The sequence below is a fragment of the Rhodnius prolixus genome, unplaced genomic scaffold (assembly GCF_049639745.1).
Source record: "Rhodnius prolixus isolate KJV_2025 unplaced genomic scaffold, Rpr scaffold_8, whole genome shotgun sequence".
In the NCBI taxonomy this organism is placed as follows: Eukaryota; Metazoa; Arthropoda; class Insecta; order Hemiptera; family Reduviidae; genus Rhodnius; species Rhodnius prolixus.
This window is the reverse complement of record NW_027411593.1, coordinates 36825689-36843237: the sequence shown is the minus strand read 5'-3', so window position 1 is coordinate 36843237 and position 17549 is coordinate 36825689. Positions and strand designations below refer to the sequence as shown.

General features: G+C 28.1%; 1 protein-coding gene across 1 annotated transcript in view; it reads left to right on the top strand.

The window, feature by feature from the left end:
• Positions 1-15617, top strand: part of dati (zinc finger protein datilografo) — a 211583-nt gene extending 195966 nt beyond the window's left edge. Inside the window, exons 11-13 of the mRNA XM_074122726.1 lie at positions 49-432; positions 533-812; positions 1399-15617. Coding sequence (XP_073978827.1) covers positions 49-432; positions 533-812; positions 1399-1924 — 1190 coding nt within the window. The 3' untranslated portion in view covers positions 1925-15617. The remainder of the gene's footprint in view (positions 1-48; positions 433-532; positions 813-1398) is intronic.
• Positions 15618-17549: the final 1932 nt, after the last annotated feature.

Sequence of the window (17549 nt, the reverse complement as noted above, 5' to 3'; positions counted from 1 at the left end):
TTTTTTTATTTTATTTCAAGTGAGCTAATTGAAGGTCATTTCTTATAGGTTTACTGACTCATATGGAGCATATGAGAATGGACCCGAAGCACCAGTTTGCAGCGCAATATGTTTTGTCTCGAGCGGCAGCGGAAAGGCGAGAGCGGGAGAGTATGATAGCAGCGGCCGCAGCAGGAGCCGGTCTAGGGTTGGCAGGCTTAGGAGGCGGTGCGCCCACAGCTGCGGGCGGCGGTGGACCCGGCCAAGGCGTGCCCAACCAACAGCCTGGATCTCCTTCTGCCGCCTCCGATAGTTCTTCTCAGGGAGGTGAAGGTAGACTGAGTTCGGCTGGTTCTGATACAGCACCAAATTCCGCACTACTTTTACATAATAACAACAATAATAACAACACGGCAACAGCTAAATTAGCAGAACTGATGGCAGCTAGATCAGGTTGGTTATATTGGTATATTGGTTTCATTTTAAAAAAAATATTTAATGCAAACAGAGAGGGAACAGACTATTAATCTGAATATTGTTTCCTACAATGTAGCTCTGGTTGCAGGTCTGGTAGATGCGGGCGGCAGCAATGGACTGCCGTTCCTGAACCAGACAGCAGCAGGTCAATACAATCCGGATGATCTGCAACGTGCTGCAAGTGCCCTGATAGCGGTTGGCCAGCAGCAAGCTGCTGTAGCTGCTGCAGCTGCTATGGGCCAGGATACAAACAATCCGGCGGCGTCTGTAGTCCAAGTTGCTGCAGCTAATTTCGCCGCTGCTGCAATGAGAATGACTACAGCATCTTCACTGCAGCAAAACCAACAGGTCCATAGGTAAGTTCTTCAACTTATTTTATTTTACTGCAATTGGTTTCCAGTTTTAATAGATTTCTAGGTTCGAGGCTTTCTTAATGTAGATTTTATTTTAATGATCTGATTGCACGAAAACTCAACTCATTCATTAAAACCGTAAAATCTTCATTAATTGATGTGGAAACGCAATTGTATTGACTTTTTTTCATGATTTTTGGATTTTGGAAAGATTTAAAAAAAGAATTTAAGTTTTAATAATACTTCTTGAAGAATTGCTGATTCCACATTCGATATCCTAAATTGAAGTGTCTTCATTATTATAATCAGGGGATGCATATTTAGAAAACGGCTCATGCTACTCTTTTAGAACCTCAATAAAATAGAAAGTTGATTAAAATAGGAAGGGAATGAATTGAAAGTAATTTATTTATTAATTAAAATACATAAATAGATACATTACTGTCTTTCGGTGTAGAGAGTGTTGTGTGAATAAAATATTATTGTTAGCATTAATCAAAGAACGTTTAATTATTATTATGATACTGACATAAATTCCTTTTACATTTTATTTAAAAAATTAACAATATTTTCTGTTTTATTACTGTAGTAACGGTCAGGTTGGCACGAACGCCGAAAGCATGTCCTCTGCTATGCAACTGATGAATGCAGCGGTAAGGGCCTCAATGACTTCTATGGTAATGGAAAATAACCATCAATTGCAAACACAACAGGAATCGCCAGCAGCGTTGCGCATGCAAGAGGCTATTCTTAGATCACAGGCTGAAGCAGCCTTACGTTTGGCGGTTACACAAGCTGTGGTCGCCTCTACCTCGTCGGACAATGGTATGCGAACGAATCAAGGTGGACAGCCGGGCCAAGGTAATGGTACCAACCAAGGAGCAGCTGGTACGAACGCAACTAGCCAAACGGCCCAACAACAGGTGTCTGCCGGACAACAGGGCGGTGGTGCTACGCCACAGTATCATCATCACACGGGTCAAGTGTCACCTGATTTAACTGAAGCGCTGAGGCTGCAAGAACAAAGGTTAGAGCAGGCGTTAAGGCTACATGGTGATCCTCGAGCCCTAGGGTTCTCCCTGTCCAATACGCAGCAACACCATATTAACCCATGAGGGTTCTCCTATTTCTGAACTTAGGAGAATCCCTCTTCACTGTATAGTTATTACAATTTAGTCAATATGTACAAATGATTTACTCGTTGTAAATATATACATACATATATATATATATAAATATAAATATATATAAAATTGGAAATAGCCCCGGCTAACACCGTCCTCCCCCTTCTGCAGGACGGCCTGGTCTTTAAATTATCAAATCTTCTGTTGACGGGAGTATATAAATTCAAATCCTCCTATTTGGGCATTATTAATTGTTAAGGATATTTTATAATTATCTTAGAGAAAAAAATATACAAAAAAAAAATTAATTTAAACAAAAAATATTATTAAATTGGAATTTATGGCTAGCCGGATATTACACTGATGGAGTGAATTTGGCAAAAAAATTTAAAAAAATATAAAAAAAAAAAATACGACTGAAAAGAAGTGATAAAAGTTAGTTTCCGGTTAGCTTGCCCCCGGCCAACAGAAGAGGATCAGGCCGTTTTTCTTCTAATATCCAAAGGTTCCAAAAATAAAACCCCCTTGCCTGACCCCCACCGAATCCTACGGCTATACCTCTCTTTCTTCATCACATAGGGTCTTTAGGGTTTTTTCTTTTCTATTTCTAACTAAAACGGCCGCTCTCAAAAATTAAATGAAACAAAAAACACACAACACACAAAAGCATCACAATAAAATATTGACGAGATAAGAATAGTAAATTAGTGTATTTTTTTGAAACAATGAAATTAGATACCAACGAATAGTGATCGTTAATAATATATATTTTTTTTAATTATTATTGATTCTATTTTCCCCCCTTTATTATCATTAGTTTCGATTTCTGTTTATTTTTTTCTTATTAATTTTTTTTTTAATTGTTTTATTGCGTCGTGTACGCTTGTATGAAATTGTGTACAGTCGTCTAGTTATCAACACCAGTTAATTATAAATAATATAAATACAATAATTTGTTTATATTTTGAAAATATATATATTTTTTAATTAATATATCATATTTAAAAGAGTGAAAAAATCTAATTCGACTGATTAATTAATTTTTTGTTTGTTTGTTTAATTAAAATTAGATTCTTTTTTTAAAATTTTGGATGCGCAAGAAGTTCCTTTCTGTTTTTAGTGTTGGTTACGTTTTTAAATTTATTTCTTCGAAATTGAAAATTTGGTAGTTTTAGTTATGCTCAATGACATCCCTCATTCTGAAATTAAACTTTTTGTAAAAGGTCCTGCCCGGCTACAAACATTTTTATGTTAAGGTCTTCTTGAAGAATTGCCGATTCCACATTCAATATCCTAAATTGAAGTGTCTTCATTATTATAATCAGGGGATGCATATTTAGAAAACGATTCATGCTATTCTTTTACAACCTCAATAAAGTAGAAAGTTGATTAAAATAGGAAGGGAATGAATTGAAAGTAATTTATTTATTAATTAAAATACATAAAATTAAAACAGTTCTGAAAAATAAAAAAATTCTATTCGGGGATCGTGTTCTAGGTTTAGATTCATTTTGAACAATGTTTTAAGTTAAATTAAATTGAAAATTAAGCGAGATTTTTTTTTTTCCAATTTTAAAACTATCACTACCTCAAAACCAGTTCTGAGAATATCATGAATTCTTCAAAACGTCTTAATGTTATTGGAGGGGAAAAAAATTATAAAACTAGACCTGGAACTTAATCAATCTTTTTAGATGAATGTTTAGTTTGCTATCTTTAAACATCTCTTTGGTTTCTTTGTATTTTTAATGTTAGCAGATTCTTTTGTTCTGCAACAACTGGTTAACGGAGAAAATTTGTAATTTTATTTTATACTTGTTTAAACAAAATTCGAAGTTCAAGTCGATAAAATGGTAAAAAATTTAAAGGAAAATTTATTATTGTAGCTATTTTAACGAAACAAAAACAGTCCAGTTCGCATTAGAAAGTCCGAGGAACTCTTCTTTTGTTAAGTATTAACTCTAAAGATAACTTTTGACATGAGTGTAAAGCTCAACGTTGAGTTGTCCAAAACTGTAGTGTAACCAGTTGTGTCAAGTATTGTTCGAGTATAGCAGATCCCATTTTTTTTTCATGATTACTTACTAAATAAAGGTGACAACTTCAAAAATTACCAATTAAAAACTATCTACATTATAAACAGTTTGGGATTTTATGCTCGTCCTGTTTTCTTTTCTTTATTATTTTTTTTTTTTTTAATTCCCTGCAAAGGGAGGTATGTCTTAACAAAAGAGTACTTTGTCTTCTATCTGCTTTTGGAGGTTTGTTTTTATTCTAGAACCTTCTTGACTGTTTCATTCTTTCATTGTCATTTCACTGATAGTTTTGAAGAGATCAAGATTGATTTTGATGTCTCAATGTTCAAAAACGAACAGCCATTTGATAGAAAACTAATTGCTTTTTGGCTTAAGATATACATATATTTTTAAAATTTTTGTTATAAGAACCGGGGTTTGCAATGATTAAAGAAAAAGAAGTTTATTATTTTCTATTTTATATTTTATTAACGATATTAATTTTTTTTATAATTTCCTTTTTATGTACAAAAATAAATAAAAAGAATAGTTTTTTTTAAAAAAAGTAAATTTAAATACTAAAGAGAAAAAGAAAGTACACTACCTAGTATAATGTTACTTATATTATTTGTTTATTGTTTCTCACATGGATTTACTAAATATATTTATTACCCTATTTTTTAATTGGGGATATTTTTTAGAATTTTGTATTTTAAATTAAAGAAATTAAATTAAATCTAAAAAAAAAAAGATTCCTCGACTTGTCAGAAAATATATTATATATTATTAATACCTATATGAGATGTTTTTATATATTTAAAAAAGTATATTATATATTTAGAGTTCGGAAATTACAAAAAAAAGAATAAATAAATGAAGCGATTACGATTTTTTTTAAAAAAAGATTCTGACCGTATTATAATTAGTATTTAAACGAAAATTAAAATTAAAACTAAAAAACTAAATCAGGGGAAATATATTTAATTTGTTGTAGTTAATAAAAATTAAAAAACAAATTAAGGGAGAAAAATAATTTAAAAAAAATTAAATTAAAAATTGCGCGAGGACTTGCAATGAAGGGTTTAAATGTTTTTATTTATAAATCCATTGTTTGTTTTTCTTTGTTTTAAACTTTTTTTATTTGTTCTTTTGTTTTATTAATTGTTTTATATGATCGTTTGCTTTTTATATTTGCTACACAATGATTTTAGGCTCCATGACATTTGTTCCCATGACAGTGAATGTACGGCATTGGTTTGTATGGTGCAAATTAGTCGAACCATTTTTTTTTTTTTTCCATGCACACCTTTTTTTCTAATTAGCTCCAAATATCACATTACCTTTGCTTTATTTATTTTTTTTTTTTGTATAATTAAACTTTTATAGGGTTCGGATTAAATGGCCTTCCTCATCTTTTGTGAATCATCATGTGACTGTAATTTCTAATAGAGTCTTCATTTGGACCTTTATGAGTTGATTTGAATGAAGCAGTTTCAAACTAAAATTTCTGATTTAATTGTGTTTTATTTTTTTTAATAATAAAACTCCTGCTGTTTTTTTTTTTTTACCATTTTAAAATCTACATCGTTTAATGCAGAAATAACTGCAGTATGCGTTGACCACGTCATCTTCTGTTTAGCCCTATTTCCATCTTAAGCAACTAACAACTTAGGGGGTCCTAGCTCTTATTTCAGTACTTCTTCTTCCAGACCTCTAATGCCTCCTGGCGATGAATTATACTGATGCTAGCCCATTTTACCCTGGAATTCAATTAGCTCATTCTCATTTTGTGTTCTATGGCATGCAGAGTCTACCTTCTTGACTTTGTCCAAGCCGGTTCTTTAAATAAGCTAGTTGTCCAAATATTTTTTGATAGGTCAAAAATTTTTTTTTGTAGGCATTTTCCTCGAGAGTTTTTTCTCGCATTATCTTCCTTCACCAGTGACGCTAGAAATCAATGAATTGGATTCTGGCCTTCTTTATATCTTTGCTTCCCGGCCTGCTCATGTATACTCTTTGCCTCCCTGTTTTCCCTTCCTTGTTCGGAAGCTTCATAGAGCACAAAATAAAGGTTAAAGACTTCTCCAAGCTGCGTAACCAGCCAGCCTCGTACATGTGTATTTCTACGTAAGCCCCAGACAGTATTTAGTCTATGCTTCGTCCCCCATGTATTGCGGCAGGGTGTATACTTTAGATATCCGAACATAACCAAGGCCAGCAAAAAAAAAAAACGAACCAAGTTGTGCTATAAAGCATAAAAAATAATCAGAGGTATTTGTGAGAGCTAATTAGGGGAAATAGTGGTAATGCTAAAAAAAATGGTGAGACTATTGCATTCAATTAAAGATGTCGTAAAAAGTATTAATTGTACGATTTTAAAAAAAAAAAAACGTTCGGAAAGTTTTATTCGCTTAACAAATCTTTTTTTGGCTTTAAACTTCTCTAAAGAAGAAATATGGCACAAACAAAAACGAGAGAAAAAAAACGTTGGACCCTACTAAATCCTAATCCCAAAAATATCGTAAATACCTTTTTTTAAGGACAAAAAAAAAATATTGAAAATATAGATATTTTAAAAAAAGAAAAGCCTTGTTGACAATACTTAGGAAGAAATGAAAATAATTTTTTAACAAAAAAAATGCCCCAACCCCACCGCCTATTTTTTATTAATTATAAAATATAAAAAATTAAATTATATATTATATATTTAAAATAAAAGCAACTCCAAAAATAATTGAAAATAGACCCAGTTTAATTAATTACACACCAAAGTTTTTTTTTTATATTTTAATCTTTAAATATTTTCCTACTTAAATCATATTTTGTAAATACGCTTCTCCCGGTATTTATAGTGTTGTAACAAATACAAATGAAACATTTTACAATAAAACAAAAAAAAAATACAATATAAATAGTAATAATGTAAAGCAAAATAAAACTAGTTGTAACCAATCCTATTGCTCCCCCTAATAAAATAATAGAGAGAAAATGATTGCTGAGGCGGCGGTGCCAGGTTGAAAGTAAAATTTATGAATTTTTTGCAAATACATATTTTACGATTTTTAGTTTTAACAATTTTTCTTCGTCATTTTATATATTAATTGTAAATAATATAAATATTAATAGAAATATTAATTACAGATACTAGCTTTTTCAAATTTTTCTGTTTTGATTTTCATTTTTATAGTTTTCTTTTTTAATTTTTTTTTTTTGCACGGCTCTTTTTAAAAGTGGAAACAGCCTTTTTAGGTCTTAAGAAATTTATCTAAAAAGAGGAGTAGGACCTAAATTTAAAGGGCTGTCACACTTTATAATAAGAAAAAAAAATAATAATAATAGAGCCATTTGCAGAAACTATATAAGTGAAAGAAATCAAGTAAAACTGATGTGACTCTCAAAGTAATTTTAAAAAAAAAAAACCCGGATTTGACTCTTCTTACATTACACACAACATAAAACACAATTTAACTCACGCTCAAAAAGTAGAACCAGGATTTTTGTTCTACAAAGACATACACATAACATACATTAGAAGGTAACTGAAAAAATACAAACAAAAGACACATGTAAAACATAATTTTTTTTAAAAAAAAAAAAAAAACAAAGCCAAAATCTTGATTCCGCCCCAATTTATTAATTTATTATTTTTTTAAAAAAATAAATGTTTCTCTAATAAAATTTCTAATATCTACGGATTTATGTACTTTATTTAATTATTATTATTTTTGTATTTTCCGCGTCCGAATGTTAAAAAAAATTACACAGAAATCTCTAATAAAATTAAAATTTTATGAAATGAAAAATAAATTATACTAAACAGCACGTGGAAGGCAGTTAAATTTTCTTTTAAGAAATCAAAATTTTTATAAATAAAAAATCCTTTGATTCAGTGAAACCCCCCAAAAAAATCAGTTTTGAGAAACGTATAATTAAAAAAATTTATATAAACAAAATATTATCAATTTCCCTGTCCTTAATTCGGAATAATTGGATAATTACAATTTTGTTATTTGTGTACACTTTTTTAAATATTTTTTTTTTGTTTATTGCCAAATTTGAAATACTGCAGCTTTTATACATAAAAAGAAATAATGAATTCTAGTTTCATTTTAAAATAATTTTTTTTCGTTAAGAAAACATTTCATTTTTAATTACAGTTCATCAAAATTTTATGAAAAAATGAAACAATACATAACCACACATAATAGAAATATAATAATACAGTCAATACAAAAAGAAAAAAGAAATACCAATACTAAAAAATAAAACACACAATTTTTTAATTTCTAAATTCTCTGAACCGCCCATCAAAATAATTAAAAATTTAAATTTTTGTTCACAGTGTACCGATATCAGTACAAAATAGTCAAATCACTATTGTGTACAAAGCTGGTTAAATACAAATTTATTTATTAAAAATTTTCCATATTATGTAATAGTTACTAATACACGATATGATCGTATTTCTATATAATTAGATTATAAGTAATATTAATAATATATATTATATAATACATAATATAAAATAAAGTATATAGAAAGAAAATTGTATCGTGTACCATATACAAACAATTCACGGACTTAAGATTGCAATAGCCCAAAGCCATCTCAGTCGGACGCTGAGATGTGCTCAATTTACTCACCTTTTTTTCCCAATGACGCAATAGTAATAAACAAAAGTACATATATTTTTTTAATTAAAAAATATGTACTCCACATACAAATACACAAATAATGGATTGAAATAGTAACGGTGTTCAACGCATAATAGTGACACTATTGTGTACCGATGTTGTATATATCTTAAAAACAATTGAAAGTAAACATTTTTAAATTAAATTTGAAATTTGCTTTAAAAAAAAAAAGAAGTAAAAAATAATTACATAAATAGTATGGCACTATTATGTACTAATAGACCGCAATAGACCGTATTTAATACTTGTAAAATAGACATATACATATAATTATACATATATATAAGTAATTGTTAATTTGTTCCGTATACCGTTGTTGGTCTATTCGAGTCATTTTATTTGAACGCTGCAATAGCCCATTGTGTCATGATTTTTTTACACGGGTAAACCCTTCACTATAATACCAAAAAAATAAATAAATAAAAAGATTAAAATAAAAAGAAATGAAATAATTTACTTTTTTAGTATTTTCACTTTCTTTTTTAGTTTAATCTTTTAAGGGGTAAACCGTTAGAAAAGCTGGCACACCATAATACACAATATTATGAAAAAAAAAGAGAGAAAAATAACAAAAATGTTTTCTTAAAGTACAATAGCCCAAATACGTTGAAATGTTTACAAAAAGAAAAATATGATTTTTGTAAATTATTTCTACGTATCTACAATACACAGCCTGTACAAGAGGATCTTCTAGAACAAAATTATTTTCTTTGTCTTGTCCTCTATTTCGTTATTTATTTGAAATATAACAAAAAAAAAAATAATAATATTAATAATTGCTTGGAAGATTCTTCTGTATAGTGCATTACAATATACAGTTCTTGCCAAAAAAAATACGCTAAAGTAAAGGGTATTAAAGCATGATGTTGTAAAACTAAAACTTTAAAGAAGCAAAACATCATGTGCATAAGCCCTTTATATCACAAAAAAAAAAAAACCAGATAAGTTAGGCTTGAAAAAAAAAAGGAATGATATCACTACATCATTTGTTGTAAGAAAGACAACAAAATTAAACTACTTATCTGGATTTTATTACTACTCTATCAGTGTCTATACATAATTGTCAAATACTATTATGTAATAAGAGTATTTGCACAAACCCTTGGGACGCTTTTTTTTAAATTCCAAAAAAAAAAATAGCCGGTTTTAAAATTTTTATAAAAATTTAAAAAAAGCGTACTTATATTCCCTATAATATTTTTTAAAAAAATAAAGGCGGTCTCGGACTCCAATAAAAATACAGTAAAGTAAAGTTATTAAAGTGAAGCCCGTTATTGCCACAAAAAAAAAAAACAATAAGTAATATTTAAATAATAACCCTTCCTAAGAAAAATCCGTTTAATTTTTTTTTTCTTGAAAATGGAATGTTAATTATTAATTATATACAAAAAAAAAAACCATTAAAACAAAATATTAATTAGTAATAAATTTGTTCTTAGTAATATGTTAAGTTACAGATGATAACAAACACAACCAAATAATTAATAAGCTGTAATATTCTTGAATGAATCACTTTTTTTAAAGAAATAGTTGAAATTATATTTCTCAGTAATATTTAATTAACTATAAATTTGTTTGCTGTGCAGTTTCTCCAGATTTTTGTTTTCTCTTTTACGTTTTTCTGCTATTTGTTTTATTACCTTTCATTAAACTATACAAAAGACAGGATCAAATCGTTTTTTTTTTTTTTTTAGTTTATATTGTGAAACTTCAGAACAGAAACAACAAAATTACACCTGAATTCCTTCTTTGTTTTTGAGAAACAAACTAACCTCTAATAAAATCCTTTCCTCAAATTTACTCTTCCATTCTTTCCTTCCATTAAAATTAAAAATACTTGTTTTGTTTTTTTTAATAGTATTTGTTGCCTTTTTAGGTAATTAATTTGATTGAGTAGATTGTTTGTAAATCTCAATTTTTACTGTCTGCATTAAAAAAAAAAGAAAAAATTGTATTTTTTATTTGGAAAGCGATTACTGTACAAGTAAAAAATCTTTGAAATGTTTATCCTCTTTTGGCTGCTATTTAAATTTAAAAAAAAGAAAATTGGATCTCATATTTTTAAAATAAATGTGCTCTTTAAAATTTGTAAGATCAGCATTTTTAAAAATTCAAAAAGGTGAATATCGAATTATATATTTTTTTTTTTAAGTACAATATATATTTATTAATAAGCTGATTTCTAGGTTTAACATTTTATATCATGAGGCCCAAGCTTAATTGACTTTTTTTACATGGTTTGGATTTTATAAGCTGCATAACCTTCCGAGTGGAAGACTAGGGGGCATTGGAAGTTGGATCAGCTGACCTCTTCCTACAATTTTCTTCAGCTGTCAAGACTCGTCGAGGCACATCTTTAGATTTTACCAAGGACAAGGTGCCCCACCCAATTACTTAATTAACTTAGTTGCCTCCCAAGGCCTGCTATTAACTCGTAATTTTGAAAAACGGTCAGCTGTATGGTGACGGTAGGTTAAACTGAGGAAAAAAGCATTCGTAGGGAATGCTTAAACAGTTCCTATATGTGAAACTGGATAATAGGGAACCTAACCTTTAAAGCTAAATGGGACGTCAGCCTATTTGCCATTTACCTCCAGCAACCCAGAACCAGGTGAGTTTGTACTGGTTATTAAAGATAAAATTCATTTATAAGAAAACAAAGAATATCTTTTTCAGTGTTTGAAGAGGGAAGTGTTTATGTGTAAATTATAAATTTTAATTTATTTAATTCATTTACTGATTTTTTTCAAAAATTAGAAACATTTCAGTTTATTAAAAAAATCCAAACCATTTTTTACTAAAATCCGGATTCTAGTTCTTAAAAATAAAAAAAATCTTACGATTTTGAAGGGGAAAAAATTGCTGATCTATAAACGGGCCTCCTTATATTTTATTAATTATGGCAAAAAAAAAAGACCTCCAAATTCGGAAAAATACTTGTACAGGACTCGTTGAAACATCATTCTAAAACAAAAACAGATATAGCCTTCCTAAAAAAAATCATTTGATTGAACCAAACAAAACAATTCTGAAAAATGTAAGAAAAAACAAAATACCATATTCTAGTACAATAGTGTTTTTTGCTTCTATGATTATTATTTACTTTGCTAAGTAAGGAACTGTTAAAGTAACAAATGAATGTTTTACATTTTTTAACTATTTAAACGCATCAATTAACGCAAAAACCATTTTGTGTGGACCCACAATTATATCGTACAGGAAAACGTTCGTTTTTCGCCGAGATTTAGTCTATTATTGTTAATTTAATTTTTTCTTCTTTATGTTAAAATAAATAATTGCAGTTAAAATAGGTTTTAGTCTAATTAAACTAAACATAACATAAGAATAGACCGTAAATTTTCTGTTATTCATTTTTTTTTAAATTGGAAAACCTTGTTGTAAGAAAACCTGTTATATTTTTTTTTTACTATATATTTTTGTTTTCTTCAATTTTTGTTTAATTTAGTGCAATTTTGTTAACTAGGACAATTCTGTTTTTTTTTTTTAATTTATTTATGTGAGATAAACTGTTGAACACAAATACTTAGGCAACAATTTTGTTATATAATTTAAAATGGTTAACCATAATTTGCGTGTTAAAAAAACAAACAACTCGGCAGACTGTATGAATAATGTGGGATCTAGAAACCAGTAATATATTGGTCAGATACAAATTGATTAGAATAGTAACCTGATTTCTAAAAACCAGATATCTTTAAATATCTGTTTGCAAAAATTCTGTTTCTCCGTCTCAACTATATAAGCAATTTCAATGCCATATTCCACTTTTAAAAAAATTACAATAGTTAAATATAAAATTACAATAGATTCTTTTTATCATAATAATCAATTATGATAATTACACTCACATATATGTGAACATGAAAAATATGTAATAGTTAATAAAAGTCAGGTTACTATTTTATATTTACATAATAAAAAAAAAAAAAATTTGGTACAATAAGTCCAATTTTGTAATTGCTATGACAGTAATAAATAATTAAATAAAAAGAAATTAATTAATAGTATATTTAAACAATTTTTTAATTTTTTTTGTAACAGTAATTTTTAAAACAAAACTAGTTTACAGGTTATTAAAACTTAGTAGCCACGGTATTTATTAGATAAACATTAAAATATTAATAAAACAAATAACCATAATGCAGTTTATATAAATAATAAGTACTCTCTCTCATTATCTCTCTCTCTGAAAACTCTTCTCTCACTCACTCACTCGTTCTCTCTCTCTCTCTCTCTCTGAAAACAAAACTCTTCACTATCGCTCTATCTCTCTAATTCTCATAGGTGTAATCAGTAAGAAATGTTAATGTTTGTTTGTTTGTTTGCCATGGTTGTCTAAAGCACATTACATAAACAGCAAAAAAAACTATTAAAAATTGCTTTAAAAAAAACACAACATTTATGCGTACACAATAACAAAAATCATTTTCTGAAAATTCCAAAAAAAAAAAGAAGAAAAACCAAAATCATCTTCCAAAAAAAAAGAAATCCGAAATTTTCTTTAAACAAAATCAATTTAATAATAATAATGAATAAATGAAACACATTACAATCAATTATAAAAACAGCAAAATTGAGAAAAAAAATAAATGAATCAAAATTTATTTGGTATTAAAATAAGAAAAGAAGTTTTTTGGTCTAATAGTATTGTTTTCCATGTTTAAAATGAAAATTATATTTCATGAATTCATGACTTAAAAAAAAGGATCAATATTTTTTTTAATTTTCATTTTTATTTTAATTAATTCTTTGTTTTTTTTGTAAGCATTTTTGTTTGTTAAAAACAACTTGAAAATATTTCTATTTGACTGAAATATTGATTTACATTAAGTAAGATCGTTCAATGAAAAAGAAATTTACAATATATCACTTGTCTTCCATCTCTTCTGTTGAGGAACCACTTTGGTTGATCTATGTCGCTCTTGCTCCACTTTCTTTAGTCGGGAACCATGTTATATACAAGATCTTTTCGTCTGATCATACTCCCTCACCTTTTTTTTTTTTTTTTTTGTATTCTTTAGTTGCCGCTCCTTATCCAAAGTTGCCTCTATTTGGTGTAGTCAATTCACCTTAGAAGATCCTTAACCTTGACAATTTGTTTCGTTACTTAAAACTTGTACAAGCTGGTAAAAATTACTGCCAGCTAGTTTTTGTCATGATTTTATCATCCTGCAAATCTGTTCATCATTTACAATCTAGGCTACTTTACTTTTAAAAAGGTCTCTCCTGATTAAAACGTTAGCTCTATTTGTGTTGGTTTCCTAAAATATTTCAGTTTGCTGGGTCTTAAATTAGATTGGCGCAATTTTTAGCTTATGAATTTTGCTTTCTAATGTTGCGAAAACACATGGACTTCTTTGGCTCTTTTTATTTAGAGGTATTATATAGAATTATTATTAACTCTTTCTCAATAATAAATTTATTATCCGAGCGTTGATCAATTGTGAATCTAATGAGAAAAGATCTATTAGCAAGAGGATTTTGTAGCGCTCATATTTGGTTATGAAGTGTCATTTTCTACGAACGATCAGTTCTTAATGTAAAGCATAGGACAACATTTAGGGGAAAAAAGTAGTTAAAATTTAAATTATTTCAGAACAAAAAAGAAGCTTTAATGTTAATACAAAATTAAAAGAAGACGAAATCTCCTTCATTAGATTTTTTTTTAATAATTAAAATAAACATACATTGCAAGAATCGCGAAATTTTTAATGGTTAATGTTCCAAAATAATAATAGTATTTAAAAGACACAAAAATATATTTGAAGCAAAAACAAAATTTATAGTCTGTATTGTAAATTTTATAATTATGTAAATTTTTTTAATAGAATCGTGTAAAATTAATTAGAAAAAAATATAGAACGTCCATTTACAGACAAAAACTCTAAAATGAAATTAAAATTACAAAAATTGCTGTGCAAAGTTTTATTTTTTTATGGATTTTATTCAAGCTAAATTACAAAAAAAAAAAAATGCCCAAAAAAACACTCCCCACGGAAATTAATGTCCTAAAATTACGGAAATTAAAAAAAAAAAAAGAACAAAAATGAAGCTAATTAATTATGCTTAAAAAAATAATAAAATTTAGTTCCTATAGCTTTTCTGAAAAATAATAATTATAAAATCTATTTTGTAGCATTTGAAAAAATAATGGAAAAAAAGAAAAGAAAATTTCAGTGTGTATGTTTGAAGAGTTGTTCATAAGTGTTTTGAAAAATTAAAAACTCCCTATGACCGAACAAAAAGGGTAACATTGTGTAGGCCTATCAATTATAAATTTTTATTTAAAAGAGGAAAATAATTATTAACATTTTTCACAACAAAAACTTTTTCGATTAGTTTGTCTTTTTTCATTTCTTAAAAACGTATTTATTGTTAATTTTGATTTTTTTTTTTTTTGTAATTATGTTCTTTCCTAAATCTGAACGACAAGAAAATTTGAAAATATCAAATCAAGGTAAATCAAAATCACAAAAAATAAAAAATTTCGGGGGAAAAATCACATATTATTTATGGGGCTAAAAATAAATGTGGAAAACAGATCTCCAAATAATATTTATACGGTTATGATTGATAAAATTGACAAATTATTAATATAACTAATAAAAATATTTAATAACAAAACTATTTAAAAAAAAAAATAAACTAATGGCATTATGGTAAACATTTGTTTCCTCAATGAATGTGTTAACATTTGGATGTTCAAAACTCTATTTTGTAGAAATATGTATTTTGGCATAAGTTGTTTGTTTAATGAAACATTATTATGTCTTATCAATGATTGAAAATAAAAAATGAAACCTTTAAATTATTAATAATGGATATATAAATACAAAAAAAAATACAAAAAATAAAATAAACAAGGAAAGAATCCTACTAAAATATGTTGTGTAGTAAACTATTGATGTATTGGAGAATAAAAATTTATTAAAGAATATCAATTTCCTATAAATATTTTCATTTTTTTTTTAATTTTCCTTTTATACATCTTTAGCACATTTGTGAGAAAATCCTCAATTTTTTGTCACCTTAGTTAACGACCACTGAGTTTTTCTTTTAATATTTGTCTATCTAAAGACTATTTTTCAAAAAATTTATAAATCCAAATGTGATACGTCCAAAAAATATTGTTTGCATTCATCTCCTTGGAGCCCTCTTTTTTCAGAAGAGCGTGAAGAATATAAAATTGTCATGGGCGCCTTATCCAAAAGAGAATGACCCATGTAATAGACCTAAGGACTAGCTAGCTACATCTCTCTGTTGCTGCTTGATGCATAATTGGAACGAAACTTAGAAGATGGGAGTTAAATGTTACTAGGCTATAGCCTAAAAGATTAAAAATTCCAAGTTAAGAGTTAATGAGAATATTAAAGGTATTTGAAGAGACATACTAATAAATGAATGCTAATAAAACAGTATCTTTGATTTTATCCGTCTTTTATCAGACGTCTTGTACGCATATTTCTTGTATCAGAAGAAAGGGAAGCCAAGATTGCCTTGAAGATTAAGAATATGATATGGTTTTTGCTGGAGTAGGTAGCACTAGTTGAGAAACGTATGAGTACAAAGGGAAAACCTGTAATAAAAATACATATTTGTTGAGGAATTCCTCATTTAGGGAACTCCTTAATAAAACAAAAATCATGCATATTATTTATGTAATGGCTTAGGTGCTCCTATATTTTAACAATTTATTTTTTAGTCTGTTCATGCCTAGTGGCTAGAGTAGTCCTAAAACTCAAGAATAGTTTTTGATTAGTCCGTTAGAAAGTGCTGCATAGCATTTTTATGTCTTGTGCTCTGGGTACCTAGAGAGCCCACTGGACATGCGCATATCAACTCACAGGAGGTTATAGATTGGTTTCAACTTTTTCAAATACAATGTTGGAAGAAGGAGAGAGTATTGCGATTCGTCCGAACGCAAGTCTAGCTTAAATCTTTCAGGGATTGTATGTGTTTTTGAATTGAAATGGTGATGATAAAAAAAATATTGGAAATGAATCGGAATTTATCAAGTGTAAGTCGATCTTACTTATTCTAACATATAGCATGGGCATTCACTTTTAGCACCTCTTCGCAAATTAAACATTTTAACTTAAAAAAATTGGAAAAAGAATAGTAACAGCATTTTCTTTTTTTTTAGTATTGTTTTTAATTATTACTAATAACAGGTTGAAAAAAAATAAATGCCAATTTCAGTCAGTTCCTTAGCAGACAAGACAGTGGATACACCAACTTAACAATAACAATGTAAAAATACCATTAGACAATAAGCCCTGAAGATGACTAGTCCCTATGTCGAAAGCTCGGTACAATAAATAAATACCATGACTGAAATTGATATTTACTTTTTCAACCTAAGGCAATAATGAATGAATCAGTCACTTAAAATAATGAACGGTAATTACTGATAAACTCTTTTACACCAAATGTAAACTCAACAAAACTAGTTTTTTGTTTTAAATTATTATTCTCTTATCATTTTATTAGTTATTGTTGCTATTCGGCAACTATTGAGGACTATTCGGGAGATAAAACCAAATAAGTTCATAGAACCAGGTAAATGTTCTAAAATAAATTCGTTTTTTCAAAAAGTTTAAACTATAAAACTAAGATTGTATATTTCGTTTCTTTTTTAATGCTCAATATATAGAAGGGTCTTTTGTGAACTGTAGTTAATAGTTGTGTGACCATAAATATAGACGTAATATTTAAAAACAAAACTAACAGCTGATAATATTGGTTCCAATTATTTTTATTCTATTTTGTGGTTGCAGTTGAACTGCTGGAAGTAATTTTCAGCAAAAGAAGCCTGGAAGAAGCTTCTATACTGACATCACAATGAATCATGACAGTCTGCATTAATGCTGATGAACACTCAGTAAA